Source organism: Bufo gargarizans, chromosome 1, assembly GCF_014858855.1.
Source record: "Bufo gargarizans isolate SCDJY-AF-19 chromosome 1, ASM1485885v1, whole genome shotgun sequence".
NCBI lineage: Eukaryota > Metazoa > Chordata > Amphibia > Anura > Bufonidae > Bufo > Bufo gargarizans.
Genome location: NC_058080.1, coordinates 748,123,283 through 748,144,747, shown reverse-complemented (window position 1 = coordinate 748,144,747; position 21,465 = coordinate 748,123,283). Strand labels below are relative to the sequence as shown.

Sequence of the window (21,465 nt, the reverse complement as noted above, 5' to 3'; positions counted from 1 at the left end):
GCAGGACGAAGGCCCTGAATATTCTGAAGAACTGGTGGAACTTGGTCAAGCTGTACTGATGCTAGACAGTGAGTGTGACTGGCATAACTCCAATGTTGAATCTGCCCCAAGTTGTAGTCTAAAATAGAACTGTGCATGCAAAGCCAGGGCAGATCCAGTAGGAGATAACTAGTGGACATGTGTCGGATGTAGAATTACATCTTCTCTGTGCTCAGAATTTTCACTTGAAGCTCCCTGGGCATAGTGACATATTGTATAGATTCTGGAGGTGTCATCCCATTTATAAATGTCATCACCAAGGAATTCTCCAGACACTCGGGGGTATGCGGTGGCGGATTACCAAGGCCTGAGGCAGGAAGTTTACTGCCAAGCCAGAGTCCTGGAAGGCCTGTACCTGGTAAACGGAGTCTTACAGCAAGTGAGAAAGGGTCATCTCTCCAATCGACTCTAAGTACTGGAGTTAGCCTCCTTGAGAGGGCAGGTATGCACATACATCTATGCTGAAAGTTCTCCTCAGATAATCAGACTTTATCCAGTGACGTAAGCTGTTGTCCAATTGTAAGCTGTTGTCCAATTGTGAAGTTTCCCTGGCAGAGGCCCAGAAGAGGTACAGCCAGGCTTCTCAAAAACCTTGTGGGAAGTAATCAAGAATTCATAGAGATTACTGGTCAGAGTCACTGCATTTCCATAGGGGAGTAGCTCAAGTGTGTGCTTCACTAGACAGAAGGGAGACCAGAAATGCAATTTTAAACCAGTAGGTAGAAATGATGGTATATTGGTTCAGAAATCCACAACATAGCTTAGGATACCCTTCATAGCATGGGAGAGTAAGAGATATAAACTGGAGGCAACATAAACTGTGACAGGTGGTGATGGTGCAGACACTGTAGTTACTGTAGAGGACAAGTCATTTATGTGGGCACCACTATAAGTAGTAAACTCCTTATATACTTCAGATAGGCTCCTCTTGGGTGGGCTAGTGGGTTCCATGGCCTAAGTACACTGTTACTGTAGTGAGTTTAGATCTACTGTGTCAACCAACAGATTTGACTTTGGTTTAAACCTAAGGACCTTATCCTGGCAGATCCAACAGGCCATGATCTCTGGTGTGATTGAAAGATGATCCACAGTGGTCAGAGACACCAATGTGGGGCACACAGAGGGGTCAGGAAAAATCGCCAGGGAACGGGACCAAGGGCAGGCGAAGTATGTGCTATACAGTAAACGATTAAAGGGCAAGACTGGCAGAGAATAGTTAGCACAGAGATCAGGCAGTGGAGGGTGAGAATTCAGTAACTGGGCAGAGAGTCAGTACAAGGGCAGACAACTAAACAAACCTTTGCAGGGAGCTAGCAAGCTAGACAAACTATTTGTCAGGCACCTCCCACAGGAAACAGAATGCCATCCAGTGGCTGTTGAAAATCAGGGTGCGTGCTGGCCTATTTTGAGCCAGATGGAGCAGGTGCCCCGTGTCCTATGGGTAAAGGAGGAGAGGCCTTGCCATTATGCAGTCCTCAGCTTGCAAGGAGGAACAGAGTACACCTGGTGACCAGACCCACCACAAAAAAGACAGCAGTAGGAAAGTCTGTCCCACCGGACAAGATAAGCAGGACAGTGGCATCCCCAGGCCAACTGTGTATCACTTATAAACATCTGCAAGGACCTGACAACTTCAGACATGGTCCAGAACCATCCTTAGCCAGGTAAGTATACCACGATGCTAGCCTTGCACAGAAAGAGAGCTTTAAAAACTATTAGGTTGAGCTGGCTGGGGAAGCTTCAGGGCAAGATGGGTGTTAGGGGTAATTTTAGACAGTTCATATTGGACCTATATGAAGAGAATACAGCTCAAATCCCTACTCAAGCTTTCTTTTAGAACAATTTAACTGTACCAGGGAATTACTGGATTGTGGGACTCAAGGACTCATCCCTTTATCAGGGAATTGAAATGGAGTTCAGTAAATCTAAAATAGCATTGTTCACCAGACATCGTACTCATTCTTAAGAAACCCAAGAATAAAACTAATAGCTAAAGAAGTTGTTGAGTCTAGAGAGGACATAAGTAGATCACAAACACCAAAATTTATTTGACAGGTGAAATCACCTTATTGGTAAAGATTGTCCGAGAACAAAAATAGTCAAGTCTATGACAACACATCAATGCTCTCAATGGTTTGTTACAGTGAACCTCAAGGAATTGAGTGTCCTTAAAGGGGTTATCCAATATTAAAATAGTGGCCCAAACCTGCCCGACCCAGGGTAGGGGGTGATGCTTACCTGATCCCCACTGCTGGATCCAGTCTCTTGGGCTCCCAGGTTGGCAGTTACCCTCCCATGTGTGTTGAGGACAACATCTGTCGACAGGGGCACTTGTGACCGCTGCAGTCAATCACAGCCCACAGCAGTGACCTGCTCCCCCTGCGTCCCATGTGATGTCTATGGATGTGGGAGCAGAACTGCCGGCCTGGGAGTCCAAGAGAGCCAATACAGCGGTGGGGATCAGATAAGCATGGGTCGGACAGGTCTCGGTCGGACAGGTCTGGGCCTTTATTTTAGTATTGGATAATCTAAATTCTTCCTCGAGCACAGCAAATGGAGTAACTCACAGAAGTAGAGAGTCATAAAGGATTTAACTTCCGACAATTTTATATAATGCTATTTTCAAGATCATTAAAATAGTAAAGTTGTTTTATTATTTCACACATTGATGGCATATCTGAGATGTGGGTTCCACTTCTGGGCCACCATATGCAAGCTACAAGATCTGGTTGAGTTTACAAAAACAGCCAAACAACCTGCAATACTGTTTCTGTAACATCCATAGAAGTGAATGAAACTTAACGAAACAGCGTAGCACAGTGAGCTTGGCTGTATCTGCAAACCAGGCCTCCTCTCTCAGTTCTCCGGGTTTAGAATACCCCTTTAATTGTAAGATTACAAATATACAATAAGTACAATATATATATTATATGATATTCATTTTGCTATAGTGTTATTAATCCCCACACCCAACTCTAATAAAATGTTTGGAACTAAAATAAAAACGTGCATAAAGTACATTTGATATTCAAAACCCAAAGCAAAACCCAAATAAGAGGGCAACCTACTGGCCGGTACTCATCTGAGAAATTAATTTACTGACAAAAATAAAATAAATGCACTCAGCTAGAAATGTTTTATTGCTGAAAAACATTTGTCTTTGGCAGATATGTAAATGATTACAGGTGTCATCTGATTAGACCCTTTGCCACAAGAGGACATAAAAGTGCTTCCCCTACTGCCCTATAAAAAAACCTCTGAGAGGTTACTTTTGGGTAGTGTACCTTTGTGAGAGATTGTTGATTGCTAGACATTCATCTAAAAAGCTAATTTTTTCCCAGTCAACAGACTTTAAGAGGCACATCATGACAGAAGCAGGATGGTTGCAAATATAATTATTTTTTTGTAATGTGTAGGGACAGTGACGCTGATCATTTTTGTAATATAACTTAGTTATTAAAATCATACATTTCTATTCGAAAAATAGCTCTATAGTGGCCCATTTTGTGCTTTAGCAACGCTCTATATTCTGATTACTGTGGAGACACGCTCCACACTGACTGCTGCTGCCTCTCTCTCTCTATATATATGAAGAGAGAGGCAGTGAGGGCAGCAGCAGTCAGCGTGGAGCGTGTTTCCACAGTTAAAGAGTAACTAAACTTTTGATTACATTTCAGTTAACATGTCCCTAATGCCATAATAACACTTTTTATAATATACTTTATTAGCGCCTCTGTAACGAGTTTACAGTTTCTCAATGGGACCGCAGGGAGTACGGGCAGGGACGGCACATTGCTGCTCCTGCACGAGCCCCCCGCAGTTCAACTAAATGCTGGCATAGCACTGTAACCACATGCTATTTCAGGAATAGCTGAGCGGAACGGCTCCTGCTTCTGCCAGCTCCGCTAAGCTAAGAGTCCTGCGTGTCAGCTCTTAGCTCTCAGTGGTGTACAGAAAAATCTATTTAAGCGCACAGAGAAAGGTGCGCTTTGGGGGGGGGGGGGGGGGGGGTAAAGTCTATTAAAAATACAAAAAGCACTAATAAAGTATATTACAAAAAGTCCTATTATGGCTTAGGGACATTTTAACAAAAATTTAATCAAAAGTTTAGTTACTCTTTAAGTAATCAGAGGACACACAGTGCTGCTAAGGCACAAAATGGGTCACTTTAGAAATGGATGATTACAGTTACTAAAGTATATTACAAAAATGACAAAAATGGCCCTACGAGAAACCCCCCCAAAAAAAGACAGTTACTTAAATTTTTAAATACTATTTAAAAAAAAAAAAAGAATTATTAATATGTCCACATACGTTATAAAACTATTACATGGAGTGTCGTTACTTCTCCCCATGTCACTCTGGACTCTAACACAGTGTGGGTGGAGGTGTGAATACAGTGATAAGAAGCAAGGTTCATGGGGACAGTTCATATTCGCTGCTCTGGAAGTAAACAAGGCTCTTCTCTTCGTTATATCCACAATACTTTTCCTCCATGGGTCTCGGTCACAGTCGACCTCAGAGAAATATAATTTGGTTGTTTGGCAAATCCAGGATAATTCCACCCAAAAATACCTATTCTTATGGGCTGTTAGGCTGGAGCTACATGGTGATGTGTCAAGTGATATGAAGATCGGAATGTTGCACTGTGACACTGCATCTAATGAATGTCAAAAGGGTCACAATGTGACACATGGTATGCCATGATGGTCATAAAACATTTGGATATTTGGTTGCAGGTCATAGAACACAATGCAAGTCACATGCCAGTGCAACTTCACTGCAACTTTTCTGCAGTTTGGCTGAATTTTTACAGCGAAATCTCAGCTCTAAAGTAGTTGCACAACAGAGAGTTGCAGACAAGTTCCACAACTATTCAGAGACTTGAAGTATGAGACATGTTGGTATGTAGCCCCAGTTATTTACCTGTCTGAAGAAAATGGGTCTAAAATTATTTTTTGCTCTTGTGACATATTCCATATTCCAAAAAAGAATAGTTTCTTCTGAGCTGATGATTTTTAGAAACTAATTTCAGAACAAAACATTTTCCACATATAAAACATCAAAACAGCTTCTCTCCTGTGTGACGTCTCTGATGATCCTTAAGTTTGTCTTTAGTAGTAAAACACTTCTCACAGTCTGGGCACGGAAATGGCTTCTCTCCTGTGTGAATTCTTTCATGTCTAACAAGATGTGATTTATCAGTAAAACACTTACCACATTCGGAACATGAATACGGCTTCTCTCCTGTGTGGCTTTTTTCATGTCTAAGAAGATGTGATTTATCTATAAAACATTTCCCACATTCTGAACAGGAAAACGGCTTCTCTCCTGTGTGACGTTTCTCATGTCTAACAAAATCTGTTTTATATGTAAAACATTTCCCACATTCTGAGCATTCATACGGCTTCTCCCCTGTGTGAGTTCTTTTATGTGCAACAAGATGTGATTTATATGTAAAACATTTCCCACATTCTGAGCATAAAAACGGCTTCTCTCCTGTGTGAATTCTCTCATGGGAAACAAGACTTGATTTATATGTAAAACATTTCCCACATTCTGAACATGAATGCAGCTTCTCCCCTGTGTGACTTCTCTCATGTATAGCAAGACTTGATCTATCTATAAAACATTTCCCACATTCTGAACATGAATATGGCTTCTCTCCTGTGTGACGTCTCTTATGGGTAACAAGATCTGATTTGTATTTAAAAGATGTCCCACATTCTGAACAGGAAAATGGCTTCTCTCCTGTGTGACTTCTCTCATGTGCAACAAGATGTGATTTCAGTGTAAAACATTTGCCACATTCTGAACATGGAAATGGCTTCTCACCTCTGTGAATTCTCTCATGCCTAGCCAGATTAGATTTTTCTGTAAAACATTTTCCACATTCTGAACATAAATACTGTTTCTCTCCTGTGTGAATTCTCTCATGTGTAACCAGATGTGATTTATATCTAAAGCACTTCCCACATTCTGAACAGGAGTAAGGCTTCTCCCCAGTGTGAATTCTTCCACCTGTAGAAAGCCTTGATCTTTTTGTGAACTCTTTACCACCTTTCTGACCTGTACCTGAGGTAACAATCTGTGATTGGTCAGAAAAAGGCTCCTCATGATTAAGGGGATTATATGAGAAATCTGTACTGTGAGGTCCTGGATGTACATTAAGGGTAATGAGGTTTTCTTCTGAAGAGCAGTCCATGGTATCTTCATCTTCTGCTTTATAATGCAGTGATAATATACTTTCATTAACATTTTTACTGGGATTTTCTGTGAAGATAGATAAAAGAAGAAAGGTAAAAAATAGATATTGTGATTTTTTTTAAACTACGGAATAGACAAACCTAAACATTCCTATTAGGCTGGAAGTGTATACAGCAGGAACTAGAGGTACACACCATTCATTTTGAATACACTCACGACTTTGGTTCACCAAAAATGGTTTCCAGCCTTATACTAAGCTTTGTGTAACATCTAGTCACCACTTTCCTTACACGAAAATAGCTAAAAATATATAAAAAATTGACATGTATGGCAATCAAGATTACATTCTTTCAAGAAAATTGGCCTTTCAATGACATTTGGGCATCACATTAATGTATAAGATAACTTAAAAAGGATTGTTACTACATTCCTCAACACAAACTGCATTCATTGCTAAATAGATTAATTAGACCTGATGAAACGGGTGTATTCACCAGAAAAACCCATGCTATAATGTCCACCTAGAGTTTAACCGACAAGCACTTTCTAGGGTACCTCCTCCTCTGCTGCTGCTAAAATCTCACACTGCTCAGATTTAGCCAAAGTAAAACTGGTTAGTTGCCACTATGGGTCCATGCCCACTGCCCGTAACACTAAGCTTTGACCCTGGATCTCTCTGGCCCACCCCGTATGGGTCTGCCTGAATGGTTTCAAGAAGTTGCTCAGCAACATGATCACCAGGATCAAATACTAGCATATCTGTACATTGTGTCCGCCAGCCTTGTCACCCTAACTACCACTGTAACAGAACCGCAACATTCCATATCACCTTAAGTTACTCACAGAGTAGGTTCTGGCCCAAGTCTGTCATCTCCCACATAAATCAAGACACAATCCATTTTGAGTTGTTACCCCTACAGTTTTTTCTGACCATGCCAAGGGGGCATTTATGATTTCTCATTTGTATGGTGAAGCACTAGCCTGGAATAAGTCTTTAAGGGAGAAAAGTGATCCGATCACAAATAATTTGCAACTGATTTTGGGCGCATTTTGGAAAGTTTTTCAGGAACCTAGGCATACTTCCTCCGCGGCCTCCCCACTAAGGAATTCTCACAGTAGGCCAGTCCCAAAATAATACTTAACCCGTTCTGGCATGTAGGTTACTGGCAGCATATAATTCCTGTACAATGGCTAACATATAGATCTTCATGATAGCAGAGACACAAAAGCTGTGACCACATAATCCCCAGTGGGTGTGTGGATGTGACTGACCATCATGTCCTGCAGGAACAGCCGAAATCAGAGAAGAATCTGATTAGAAATTACTGTCAGCTGGATAAGGGGAACACTTCATGATGTGATGGGGACATCTCCAATCAAAGAGCAGCGCAGCATCCGGTGATCAGATTCTCCTCCTGCCCTGAAGGCACCAAGGACAGAATCTGAAGTCACTTTCTCTATTCATCATTCCATACCTGTGGTGACCTCTCCTGGAATGTCCTCCTCCACCTCACTCTTACACGGGGGATCGCCCGTCATCCATTCTTCTTCATCCTCCACTTTAATAATAATCAGATCTTCCACCAGATTTGTCATCTGTAACAATTCAGTACAATACAGCAGACAGGTGGGAAATCTAACAGATCCACATAAGAGACCCCCACAATCTATGACCCCTCTATGACTGCAGGACCCCCCTATGTAGATGTGTATAGGGCTCAGCTCCATCTACCTGAGGGTTCTCTGGGACCTTCTCCTCTGGACAGTCCTGGGAATACAGAGGACGGGGACAACTCTTTGGTGGATTTCTCCTCCTGGATCCATCTGTGGAGACACAAGCACACAGTGACTGAATACATGGCCTCCTGTAGATCTGTCTATAGATCAGACACTTCTCTCAGCTCCTTCACTTCTAGGTTTAGTTATCAGGGGGAAATAACACTGTGCTCCTTACCACCTGAGCTGAGGTCCCAGCACCTAGCGGGCCAAAGGCCTAAAATAAAAGGCTGGTGCTCCTCCATTACATGTCACTGCACACACGTGTATACACTGCACATGACGGCTCTTACCTTGTGATATAAGAGGCTGGTGCTCCTCCATCATGGCCTCCTTGTACAGATCCTTGTGTCCTTCTATATACTCCCACTCCTCCATGGAGAAATAGACAGTGACATCCTGACACCTTATAGGAACCTGACAACACAATGACACCGTCATCACCCAGACCCCTCTAGTGCTGTTACTGGAGAATTTCCCTGCATTCCCAGCAGTGTCACCTCTCCAGTCAGCAGCTCCATCATCTTGTGGGTGAGCTCTAGGATCTTCTGCTCATGTATCAGGGGGTGAGGGGGAGGCTCTGTGATGGGGTGAGGGGTCCTGCTCCTCCCTCCTGACTCCTGGAGATGGATGATTGGAGTCACACAGTCCCCCGATGTCTTCTTCACTATTGTGTACTCCTGTGGATGGAGAGAGACACTTAGGGAATAAACCCTTCAGGGGCCATGTGCTCTCCTCCAGCCTTCTCCTCCTGGTACAACGTGCCTACTTACCTTCTCATGGCTCCTACAACATGACTATTGGTCACTGGTCACATGATACATCACTCACCATACTGGGGGCTGATCTTCAGGTTCTCCGTCACTTGGAAGGTCTGGAGGCCGTTCTCCAGGACCCTGGACTCTTCCTATCACTTCCTATGATGGATTCTCCTTCCCGATGTCTGACTTGTTACAGAATACAATAAAGAGGAGAGAAATCTAGAAAAGTTTACCTCTCCGCTCAGCAGGGAGATGATCTCCAACGTGAGGTCTAATATTCTTCTGCTGATCTCCTTCCTGTCCATCCTTGGTGGGTCCTTCAGGAGAAGGCTCGTATTGCTGGTTTTCTTCATGATGCCTCCAAAAAAGAAGGAATAAAGGTTAATCAGTGAGTCCCATGTCCCCGATAATGAGGCCGAGAAAAAGTACAACTCATCCCGCAAAACTCAGACCCTCAGAAAGCTGCACTGACGGGAAAAACCCTGAGCTCCGGGTGTATCTAAGCTCCTGGCAGTGCAGTGTGTATCTAAGCTCCTGGCAGTGCAGTGTGTATCTAAGCTTCTGGCAGTGCAGTGTGTATCTAAGCTCCTGGCAGTGCAGTGTGTATCTAAGCTCCTGGCAGTGCAGTGTATGGAGGGAGGAGACTCTGAGCTCTGTGTGTATCTAAGCTCCTGGTAGTGAAAACCTCATTCACATGAAACAGATTCTCTCATCCAGCACTGAATGATGGCAACCCCCACTATTCGCACGACTACTCTCCCCATCATACTAAGTAATGGAGGAGAATCTCCAGAGGTGACATGTCTGAGCTCTCCACCACACTGTCTCCTCACAGCTCATCTTACCTGCAGGCTGGAGGAATGGCTGATACCAGAGAGAACAAGAGCCCTGACTACCGACCAGGACCTGCCCAGTATCTGCTGCACTGCCAGAGCTGAAGGACCTGCGGTGACGTCACCAACATGTGATCAGTGCAGGGGGCGGGGCTCAGCAGTGGACAGGAGGTTGTGAAGGACCTTAAGTGACATCACCGTCATGTGATCTTTGCTTTTCTTTTTGGACTCCGCCCCTACACTGATCACATGACAGTGACATCACCGCAGGTCCTTCAGCTCTGGCAGTGCAGCAGATACTGGGCAGGTCCTGGTCGGTAGTCAGGGCTCTTGTTCTCTCTGGTATCAGCCATTCCTCCAGCCTGCAGGTAAGATGAGCTGTGAGGAGACAGTGTGGTGGAGAGCTCAGACATGTCACCTCTGGAGATTCTCCTCCATTACTTAGTATGATGGGGAGAGTAGTAGTGGGTAGAGTTGAGTTGACACCTGGATGTTCGGGTTCACTGGGTTTGGCCGAACTTCAGGTCATAGTTCGGGTTTGGGACCCGAACTTGACCCCGGACCCTATTAAAGTCAATGGGGACCCAAACTTCACTTTATTATTTTCCGATATAAAATGGTTATAACAGAAAATAATACTATTAGCTTTTTCAGGTCTGAGTTTTCACAATCGTGAAAACTCAGATCCAATGTTATATTCTAAACCAGAGGCGTTCCCATGGTGATGGGGACGCACCTCTAACAGGGCACTGCCATCCGTGGCACCTGAGAGGTTAATTGCACGGCGGCAGCTCCCTGTCAGAGGTCGGGTGTCGGGAATGTTTCCACAATGTTTGCATTGGTGGGCAGTGCGCGCCCCCCCCGTATTAAAATCATTGGTGGGCAGTGCGCCCCCCCCCCGTATTAAAATCATTGGTGGGCAGTGCGCCCCCCCTCCCCAGTATTAAAATCATTGGTGGGCAGTGCCCCCCCTCCCCAGTATTAAAATCATTGGTGGGCAGTGCCCCCCCTCCCCAGTAATCATTGGTGGGCAGTGCCCCCCCCTCCCCAGTATTAAAATCATTGGTGGGCAGTGCCCCCTCCCCCTCACCAGTATTAAAATCATTGGTGTGCAGTGCGCCCCCCCCCCCCCCTCCCTCCCCATCATTGGTGGCAGCAGCAGTTCATGCGCTGTGGCCGCCCAGCGCTCCTTCTTCTTGTAACTCACAGGTCTGTGCGGCACATTGCTGATGCTTATAGCAATGCGGCGCACAGACCTGTGAGTTGCAAGAAGGAGCGCCGGGCGGCCACAGCGCATGTAAGTATAATCCTGCAGAGTAACTGAACATGGCAGACAGGACTTCAGTAGCGTCCTGGCTGCCATGGTAACCGATCGGAGCCCCAGCATTACACTGCTGGGAGTCCGATCGGAACTGCCGCTGCCACCAATGATTTTAATACTGGGGAGGGGGGGCGCAATGCCCACCAATGATTTTAATACGGGGGGGGGGGGGAGCACGCACTGCCTACAATGATTTTAATACCGGGGAGGGGGGCGCACTGCCCACCAATGCAAACATTGTAGAAACATTCCCGTACCTTACCTCTGACAGGGAGCTGCCGCCGCGTAATTAACCCCTCAGGTGCCGTGGATGGCAGCGCCCTGTCAGAGGTGCGTCCCCATCACCATGGGGACGCCTCAGGTTTAGAATATACCATCGGGTCTCAGTTTTCTCCAATCCGATGGTATATTTTAACTTCAAGCGCCCCCATCACCACGAGAACGCCTCTGTATTAGACTAAAATAACCCGAACACCGAACCTGGACTTCAGTGAAAAAGTCTGGGTTCGGGTCCATGTACCAAAAAACGTAAAGTTCGGTACGAACCTGAACTTTACAGTTCGGGTTCGCTCAACTCTAGTAGTGGGGATAGTGGGGGTTGTCATCATTCTGTGCTAGAGGAGAGAATTTGTTTCATGTGAATGAGGTTTTCACTGCCAGGAGCTTAGATACACACTGCACTGACAGGAGCTTAGATACACACTGCACTGCCAGGAGCTTAGATACACCCGGAGCTCAGGGTCTTTCCCGTCAGTGCAGCTTTATGAGGGTCTGAGTTTTGCGGGATGAGTTGTACTTTTTCTCGGCCTCATTATCGGGGACATGGGACTCACTGATTAACCTTTATTCCTTTTTTTTGGAGACATCATGAAGAAAACCAGCAATACGAGCCTTCTCCTGAATGAGCCACCAAGGATGGACAGGAAGGAGATCAGCAGAAGACTATTAGACCTCACCTTGGAGATCATCTCCCTGCTGAGCGGAGAGGTAAACTTTTCTAGATTTCTCTCCTCTTTATTGTATTCTGTAACAAGTCAGACATCGGGAAGGAGAATCCATCATAGGAAGTGATAGGAAGAGTCCAGGGTCCTGGAGAACGGCCTCCAGACCTTCCAAGTGATGGAGAACCTGAAGATCATCCCCCAATATGGTGAGTGATGTATTATGTGACCAGTGACCAATAGTCATGTTGTAGGACCCATGAGAAGGTAAGTAGGCACGTTGTACCCAGGAGGAGAGGGCCGGAGGAGAGCACATGGCCCCTGAAGGGTTTATTCCCTAAGTGTCTCTCTCCATCCACAGGAGTACACAATAGTGAAGAAGACATCGGGGGACTGTGTGACTCCCATCATCCATCTCCAGGAGTCAGGAGGGCAGAGCAGGACCCCTCACCCCATCACAGAGCCTCCCCCTCACCCCCTGATACATGAGCAGAAGATCCTAGAGCTCACCCACAAGATGATGGAGCTGCTGACTGGAGAGGTGACACTGCTGGGAATGCTGGGAAATTCTCCAGTAACAGCACTGGAGGGGTCTGGGTGATGACGGTGTCATTGTGTTGTCAGGTTCCTATAAGGTGTCAGGACGTCACTGTCTATTTCTCCATGGAGGAGTGGGAGTATATAGAAGGACACAAGGATCTGTACAAGGAGGCCATGATGGAGGAGCACCAGCCTCTTATATCACAAGGTAAGACCCGTCATGTGCAGTGTGTACACGTGTGTGCAGTGACATGTAATGGAGGAGCACCAGCCTCTTATATCACAAGGTAAGAGCCATCATGTGCAGTGTATACACGTGTGTGCAGTGACATGTAATAGAGGAGCACCAGCCTCTTATATTACAAGGTAAGACCCGTCTTGTGCAGTGTATACACGTGTGTGCAGTGACATGTAATGGAGGAGCACCGGCCTCTTATATCACAAGGTAAGAGCCGTCATGTGCAGTGTATACACGTGAGTGCAGTGACATGTAATGGAGGAGCACCAGCCTCTGATATCACAAGGTAAGAGCCGTCATGTGCAGTGTATACACGTGAGTGCAGTGACATGTAATGGAGGAGCACCAGCCTCTTATATCACAAGGTAAGAGCCGTCATGTGCAGTGTATACACGTGTGTGCAGTGACATGTAATGGAGGAGCACCAGCCTCTTATATCACAGGGTAAGACCCGTCATGTGCAGATTATACACGTGAGTGCAGTGACATGTAATGGAGGAGCACCAGCCTCTTATATCACAAGGTAAGAGCCGTCATGTGCAGTGTATACACGTGTGTGCAGTGACATGTAATGGAGGAGCACCAGCCTCTTATATCACAGGGTAAGACCCGTCATGTGCAGTGTATACACGTGTGTGCAGTGACATGTAATGGAGGAGCACCAGCCTCTTATATCACAAGGTAAGAGCCGTCATGTGCAGTGTATACACGTGTGTGCAGTGACATGTAATGGAGGAGCACCAGCCTCTTATATCACAAGGTAAGAGCCGTCATGTGCAGTGTATACACGTGTGTGCAGTGACATGTAATGGAGGAGCACCAGCCTCTTATATCACAAGGTAAGAGCCGTCATGTGCAGTGTATACACGTGTGTGCAGTGACATGTAATGGAGGAGCACCAGCCTCTTATATCACAAGGTAAGAGCCGTCATGTGCAGTGTATACACGTGTGTGCAGTGACATGTAATGGAGGAGCTCCAGCCTCTTATATCACAAGGTAAGTGCCGTCATGTGCAGTGTATACACGTGTGTGCAGTGACATGTAATGGAGGAGCACCAGCCTCTTATATCACAGGGTAAGAGCCGTCATGTGCAGTGTATACACGTGTGTGCAGTGGCATGTAATGGAGGAGCACCAGCCTCTTATATCACAAGGTAAGAGCCGTCATGTGCAGTGTATACACGTGTGTGCAGTGGCATGTAATGGAGGAGCACCAGCCTCTTATATCACAAGGTAAGAGCCGTCATGTGCAGTGTATACACGTGTGTGCAGTGACATGTAATGGAGGAGCACCAGCCTCTTATATCACAGGGTAAGAGCCGTCATGTGCAGTGTATACACGTGTGTGCAGTGACATGTAATGGAGGAGCACCAGCCTCTTATATCACAGCAAATCTTGAAATTTTTCAGAAATTTTCAAAAACCCAATTTTTAGGGACCAGTTCAGGTCTGAAGTCACTTTGCGAGGCTTACATCATAGAAACCGCCCAAAAATTACCCCATTCTAGAAACTACATCCCTCAAGGTATTCAAAACTGATTTTACAAACGTCATTAACCCTTTAGGTGTTCCACGAGAATTAATAGAAAATATAGATACAATTTCAAAATTTCACTTTTTTGGCAGATTTTCCATTTTTATATTTTTTTTCCAGTTACAAAGCAAGGGTTAACAGCCAAACCAAACTCAATATTTATGGCCCTGATTCTGTAGTTTACAGAAACACCCCATATGTGGCCGTAAACCGCTGTACGGGCACACGGCAGAGCGCAGAAGGAAAGGAATGCCATACGGTTTTTGGAAGGCAGATTTTGCTGGACTGTTTTTTTTTTTGACACCATGTCCCATTTGAAGCCCCCCTGATGCACCCCTAGAGTAGAAACTCCATACAAGTGACCCCATCTAAGAAACTACACCCCTCAAGGTATACAAAACTGATTTTACAAATGTCGTTAACCCTTTAGGTGTTCCACAAGAATTAATGGAAAATAGAGATACAATTTCAAAATTTTGGCAGATTTTCCATTTTAATATTTTTTTTCCAGTTACAAAGCAAGGGTTAACAGCCAAACAAAACTCATTATTTATGGCCCTGATTCTGTAGTTTACAGAAACACCCCACATGTGGTCATAAACCAGGGCTTGACAAATTTCCTTGGAATCTAGGAGCCAGCGAAAAAAGTTAGGAGCCTTTTGTTTTTTTTTGTTTTTTTTACCTTATAAAGCCTTATTTTCAGCGACAAAAATAACACCTCTTAAATTTAACATATAAAGAAGTCTAGAACCAAACAACATGGGCATTGTTTATTATCAGTGTACTGTGATGTCACTGCGTGTATAATCACTGCGCTGCAGCTGACAGAACGGAGATCCCTTCCCCAGGATGTTTGGTCCGGGCTCATTCATCTCCTAGAACTGCAGCTATGAAATCCACAGCGTATTGTAGCAAATACCAGCAAAATGGATAAGATTTTACCAAAAATCCTCACACTTCATAAAATCCACACGGAAATGAACGTACTGTGCACATTTCCAATCCGCACCGCGGTAATATAGGATTTCACCATGTGTAACTGATTGTGGCTGAATTCCACAGCAAATCCACACGCTACATAGTAACATAGTACATAAGGCCGAAAAAAGACATTTGTCCATCCAGTTCGGCCTGTTATCCTGCAAGTTGATCCAGAGGAAGGCAAAAAAAACTGTGAGGTAGCAGCCAATTTTCCTTCCCGACTCCAATCAGGCATCAGAATAACTCCCTGGATCAGCGACCCCTCTCTAGTAGCTATAGCCTATAATATTATTAAGCTCCAGAAATACATCCAGGCCCCTCCTGAATTCCTTTATTGTACTCACCATCACCACCTCCTCAGGCAGAGAGTTCCATAGTCTCACTGCTCTTACCGTAAAGAATCCTCTTCTATGTTTGTGTACAAACCTTCTTTCCTCCAGACGCAGAGGATGTCCCCTCGTCACAGTCCTGGGGGTAAAGAGATGATGGGAGTGATCTCTGTACTGACCCCTGATATATTTATACATAGTAATTAGATCTCCCCTCAGTCGTCTTTTTTCTAAAGTGAATAACCCTAATTTTGATAATCTTTCAGGGTACTGTAGTTGCCCCATTCCAGTTATTACTTTAGTTGCCCTCCTCTGGACCCTCTCCAGCTCTGCTATGTCTGCCTTGTTTCTAGGAGCCCAGAACTGTACACAGTACTCCATGTGTGGTCTGACTAATGATTTGTAAAGTGGTAGGACTATGTTCTCATCACGGGCATCTATGCCCCTTTTGATGCAACCCATTATCTTATTGGCCTTGGCAGCAGCTGCCTGACACTGGTTTTTGCAGCTTAGTTTGCTGTTTATTAAAATTCCTAGATCTTTTTCCATGTCAGTGTTACCGAGTGTTTTACCATTTAGTATGTACGGGTGACTTGCATTATTCCTTCCCATGTGCATAACCTTACATTTGTCAGTGTTAAACCTCATCTGCCACTTATCTGCCCAAGCCTCCAATCTATCCAGATCCCTCTGTAGTAGTATACTGTCCTCTTCAGTGTTAATTACTTTACACAGTTTAGTGTCATCTGCAAAAATGTATATTTTACTATGCAAGCCTTCTACAAGATCATTAATAAATATATTGAAGAGAATAGGGCCCAATACTCACCCCTGAGGTACCCCACTAGTGACAGTGACCCAATCTGAGTGTGTACCGTTAATAACCACCCTCTGTTTTCGATCATTGAGCCAGTTACTTACCCACTTACAGACGTTTTCTCCCAGTCCGAGCATTCTCATTTTATATACTAACCTTTTATGTGGTACAGTGTCAAATGCTTTGGAGAAGTCCAGATATACGACATCCATTGTGTATCTGTAGAGTTTGATAAAAATCCACAACAGGTAATCCTCTGTGGAAAATATTTCCATTGGAATTACTCTAGGAAGACTGAGGGGCCTTCCAGCTCTCTCATGGATGGTCACCAAGCTTTCCTGGTCTCCTAGTCCTGAGGAGAACATATCTCAGTACGGGAACATATAGAGAAGTCATCAGAGGATTTAGCCATTCAGGAGTCTTATGGCAGATCCTAGGAGACCTGTGTGGTATACAGCCTGTCACCCAGCTTTCCTGAGGAGAATATATCTCAGTATGGGAACATATAGAGAAGTCATCAGATGATTTGGCCATTCAGTAGTCTTAGTTCTCATAGGAGCTGCAACCCGGCTTTCCAAGACTCCTAAATGGGTAAATCATATGATAACGTATCTAAATGTTCCTATACTGAGATATATTCTCCTCAGGAGACCAGGAAAGCTGGGTGACAGACAGCCTGTATACCACACAGCTCTCCTGGGGACTGCCACCCGGCTTTCTGTGTGGTATACAGGCGGTCACCCAGCTTTCCTAGAAAGGGACAGAACTAAGAAATGGCCGAATGGTAACTGCAGGGATGGCGCACGGTGCAGGAATGGCCACCAGTTGAGGCTAGCAGGAGCTCCGGCCTAATGACGGCAGCAGCTATGCAGCTCCCCGCTGGATTCATGGCCGTGCTCGAGGCCAACTTGGCTGCCGCAGGCAGACATTACAAACTTTAAGCCTGGCGGATAAGTGCAGAGCGCATCATTTACCGCCGCAGAGCCGGCCGTGCAGGGACCTGGCAGCACTTGGTATACAGCAGGAGGAATGATGATGGGCTGATTGTCTTCCCTCCACTTGTCAGCGAGTGCAGCGCCGCTACCTGTGCTCCAGCTCTGCCTCCCCTGCACTAACTCCTCTTCCCCTGCCGAGGCTCTCTCACCGGGACACGGGCTCCGATGTCTGCCGGACAGTTATCACATAAGTACCGGCCGGGCTCCGGTAAAGGCTTCGCCATTTTCAACAGTCCTGGAGATGAAGCATGGCGACATCATTACACTGCGACCGATAGACGGCGAGAGAGAGTGGCCAAACCACGATGGAGCCGAATGCTGAGGGGTCCGGGCAGGGTAGCAGTCCGAGCCTGGGAGCAAGTGATAAAAATAAAATAAAAAAAAAGAGTTTCATTTTGCTCGGGGTCTTAACCATCCAGTGGCTGCGCCCGGCTGCTGGTGTGCTGGGCCTATTTTCAAGCAGGGGCAAATACCCAGGCGCCAGGACAAAACTCCTGGTCGTCATGGCGACCTGGTGCCTGGGATTTGTCGAGCCCTGTCGTAAACTACTGTACGGGCTCATGACAGGGCGCAGAAGGAAAGGAATGCCATACGGTTTTTGGAAGGCAAATTTTGCTGGACTGTTTTTTTTTGACACCATGTCCCATTTGAAGCCCCCCTGATGCACCCCTAGAGTAGAAACTCCAAATAAGTAGCCCATTTTAGAAACTACGGGATAGGGTGGCAGTATTGTTGGTACTAGTTTAGGGTACATATGATTTTTGGTTGCTCTATATTACACTTTTTGTGAGGCAAGATAACAAGAAATAGCTGTTTTGGCACCGTTTTTATTTTTTGTTATTTACAACATTCATCTGACGGTTAGATCATGTGATATTTTTATAGACTAGGTTGTCACGGATGCGGCGATACCTAATATGTATACTTTTTTTATTTATGTAAGTTTTACACAATGATTTCTTCTTTGAAGCAAAAACAATCATGTTTTAGTGTTTCCATATAATTTTTTCAGTTTTTGGGCGATTACCTTGGGTAGGGTATGATTTTTGCGGGATCAGATGACGGTTTTATTGGCACTATTTTGGGGTGCGTGTGACTTTTTGATCGCTTGCTATTACACTTTTTGTGATGTAAGGTGACAAAAAATTGTTTATTTAGCACAGTTTTTATTTTTTACGGTGTTCATCTGAGGGGTTAGGTCATGTGATATTTTTATAGAGCCGGTCTATACGGACGCGGCGATACCAAATATGTATACTTTTTATTTATTTATGTAAGTTTTACACAATAACAGCTTTTTTAAAACTAAAAAAATGATGTTTTAGTGTCTCCATATTCTGAGCCATAGTTTTTTAATTTTTTAGGCGATTGTCTCAGGCAGGGGCTCATTTTTTGCGGGATGAGGTGACGGTTAGATTGGTATTATTTTGGTGGGCAAACACCTTTTTGATCGCTTGCTGTTGTACTTTTTGTGATGTAAGGTGACAAAAAAATTGTTTATTTAGCACAGTTTTTATTTTTATTTTTTTACGGTGTTCATCTGAGGGGTTAGGTCATGTGATATGTTTATAGAGCCGGACGATACGGACGCGGCGATACCTTTTTTCCCCCCCCCCCCTATTTTTTACCAATTTCTTTTTCACTTTATTTGGGGAAAATTATGTTTTTGTTTATTTTTACTTGAAACTTTTAATTTTTGGGGGGAAAACTTTTATTTTTTTCACTTTATTTTTTGGCCCACTTTGGGACTTGAACTTTCGGGGGTCTAATTCCTTTTACAATGCATTACAATATTTCTGTATTGGAATGCATTGGCTGTATGAGTAATACTGTGTGTATTACTCATACAGCTTCCGGCCTGTGAGATCCAGGGGGCTGGATCTCACAGGCTCTTCACCGGAAGGCAGCGCGCTGCCTTCCATGCCATCGGGTCCCCCCCCACAGCCGCATGGGGACTTGATGGCACCGCTGACCACCGCCGCCGCACCAGGTAAAAGCCGCAAACCGCAGGTCTGAATTGACCTAGTCCCTCAGGTAAACGCTGTAAAAATAAAAAATTAAAACGGTGACAAAACATAAATTTTTTGGTTACCTTGCCTCACAAAAAACATAATATAGATCAATTAAAATCATATGTACCCCAAAATAGTACCAACAAAACTGGTACCTTATCCCGTAAGGGGTCATTTTTAGATGGTTTCTATTATGTAAGCCTCACAAAGTGACTTCAGACCTGAACTGGGAATTAAAAAGTGGGTTTTGGAAATTTTCCGAAAAATTTCAAGATTTGCTTCCAAACTTCTAAGCCTCCTAACGCCCACCCCCCCCCCCCAAAATGTAATTTTCAAAATGATTTTGGGTAATTATTATTTTTGACTCAATTTTAGCACTGTCATGACGTACAATATGTGACGAGAAAACAATCTCAGAATGGCCTGTATAAGTAAAAGCGTTCCAAAGTTATCACCACATAAAGTGACACATGTCAGATTTGCAAAAAATGGCCTGGGCAGGAAGGTGAAAACAGGTCCGGGGTTAGGACGTAAGCATAAGCAATGCGCCGCACAGACCTGTGAGTTACATAAAGGAGCGCCGTAAGTATAATGCTGCTGAATAACTGAAGATGGCAGACAGGGCTTCAGTAGCGTCCTGGCTGCCATGGTAACCGATCAGAGCCCCAGGATTACGCTGCTGGGACTCCGATCGGAACTGCCGCTGCCACCAATGATGGGGGGGAGGAGGGGGCGCACTACCCACCAATGATTTTAATACTGGGGAGGGGGGGGCGCACTGCCCACCAATGATTTTAATACTGGGGAGGGGGCGCACTGCCCACCAATGATTTTAATACTGGGGAGGGGGGGCGCACTTCCCACCAATGCAAACATTGTAGAAACATTCCCGGCACCCGACCTCTAACAGGGAGCTGCCGTCGCGCAATTAGCCCCTGAGGTGCCGCGGGTGGCAGTGCCCTGTCAGAGGTGCGTCCCCATCACCATGGGAACGCCTCAGGTTTAGAATATACCATCGGATCTGAGTTTTCTCCAATCTGATGGTATATTTTAACTTCAAGCGTCCCCATCACCACAGGAACACCTCTGTATTAGAATTAAATAACCCAAACACCGAACCCGGACTTCAGTGAAAAAGTCTGGGTTCGGGTCCATGTACCAAAAAACGTAAAGTTAGGTTTGAACCCGAACTTTACAGTTCGGGTTCGCTCAACTCTATTAGTGGGGGTAGTCATCATTCTGTGCTAGAGGAGAGAATTTGTTTCATGTGAATGAGGTTTTCACTACCAGGAGCTTAGATACACACTGCACTGCCAGGAGCTTAGATACACACTGCACTGCCAGGAGCTTAGATACACACTGCACTGCCAGGAGCTTAGATACACACTGCACTGCCAGGAGCTTAGATACACACTGCACTGCCAGGAGCTTAGATACACCCGGAGCTCAGGGTTTTCCTGTCAGTGCAGCTTTATGAGGGTCTGAGTTTTGCGGGATGAGTTGTACTTTTTCTCGGCCTCATTATCGGGGACATGGGACTCACTGATTAACCTTTATTCCTTTTATTTGGAGGCATCATGAAGAAAACCAGCAATACGAGCCTTGTCCTGAATGAGCCACCAAGGATGGACAGGAAGGAGATCAGCAGAAGAATATTAGACCTCACCTTGGAGATCATCTCCCTGCTGAGCGGAGAGGTAAACTTTTCTAGATTTCTCTCCTCTTTATTGTATTCTGTAACAAGTCAGACATCGGGAAGGAGAATCCATCATAGGAAGTGATAGGAAGAGTCCAGGGTCCTGTAGAATGGCCTCCAGACCTTCCAAGTGATGGAGAACCTGAAGATCAGCCCCCAATATGGTGAGTGATGTATCATGTGACCAGTGACCAATAGTCATGATGTAGGAGCCATGAGAAGGTAAGTAGGCACGTTGTACCCAGGAGGAACGGGCCGGAGGAGAGCACATGGCCCCTGAAGGGTTTATTCCCTAAGTGTCTCTCTCCATCCACAGGAGTACACAATAGTGAAGAAGACATCGGGGGACTGTGTGACTCCCATCATCCATCTCCAGGAGTCAGGAGGGCGGAGCAGGACCCCTCACCCCATCACAGAGCCTCCCCCTCACCCCCTGATACATGA

At 45.1% G+C, this 21,465-nt stretch overlaps 1 protein-coding gene and 3 long non-coding RNA genes across 4 annotated transcripts in view; 2 read left to right on the top strand and 2 right to left on the bottom strand.

The window, feature by feature from the left end:
• LOC122930572 (zinc finger protein 585A-like) overlaps positions 1 to 21,465 on the bottom strand; it is a 96,183-nt gene that overhangs the window by 37,155 nt on the left and 37,563 nt on the right. The window contains exons 3-4 of the mRNA XM_044284066.1: positions 7,722 to 7,842; positions 5,109 to 6,312 (exon numbers count right to left, since the gene is read on the bottom strand). Of these exons, the coding sequence (XP_044140001.1) occupies positions 5,109 to 6,312; positions 7,722 to 7,842 (1,325 nt within the window). The remainder of the gene's footprint in view (positions 1 to 5,108; positions 6,313 to 7,721; positions 7,843 to 21,465) is intronic.
• Positions 8,662 to 9,692, bottom strand: LOC122925056. Its single transcript, XR_006387501.1, has 3 exons — positions 9,629 to 9,692; positions 9,017 to 9,141; positions 8,662 to 8,702 (listed from the first exon to the last, which is right to left on the bottom strand). It is a non-coding gene; the product is annotated as an uncharacterized LOC122925056 (long non-coding RNA).
• LOC122925055 lies at positions 9,925 to 12,286 on the top strand. Its single transcript, XR_006387500.1, has 3 exons — positions 9,925 to 9,984; positions 11,800 to 11,924; positions 12,240 to 12,286. It is a non-coding gene; the product is annotated as an uncharacterized LOC122925055 (long non-coding RNA).
• Positions 12,569 to 21,387, top strand: LOC122925053. Its single transcript, XR_006387498.1, has 3 exons — positions 12,569 to 12,626; positions 20,898 to 21,022; positions 21,338 to 21,387. It is a non-coding gene; the product is annotated as an uncharacterized LOC122925053 (long non-coding RNA).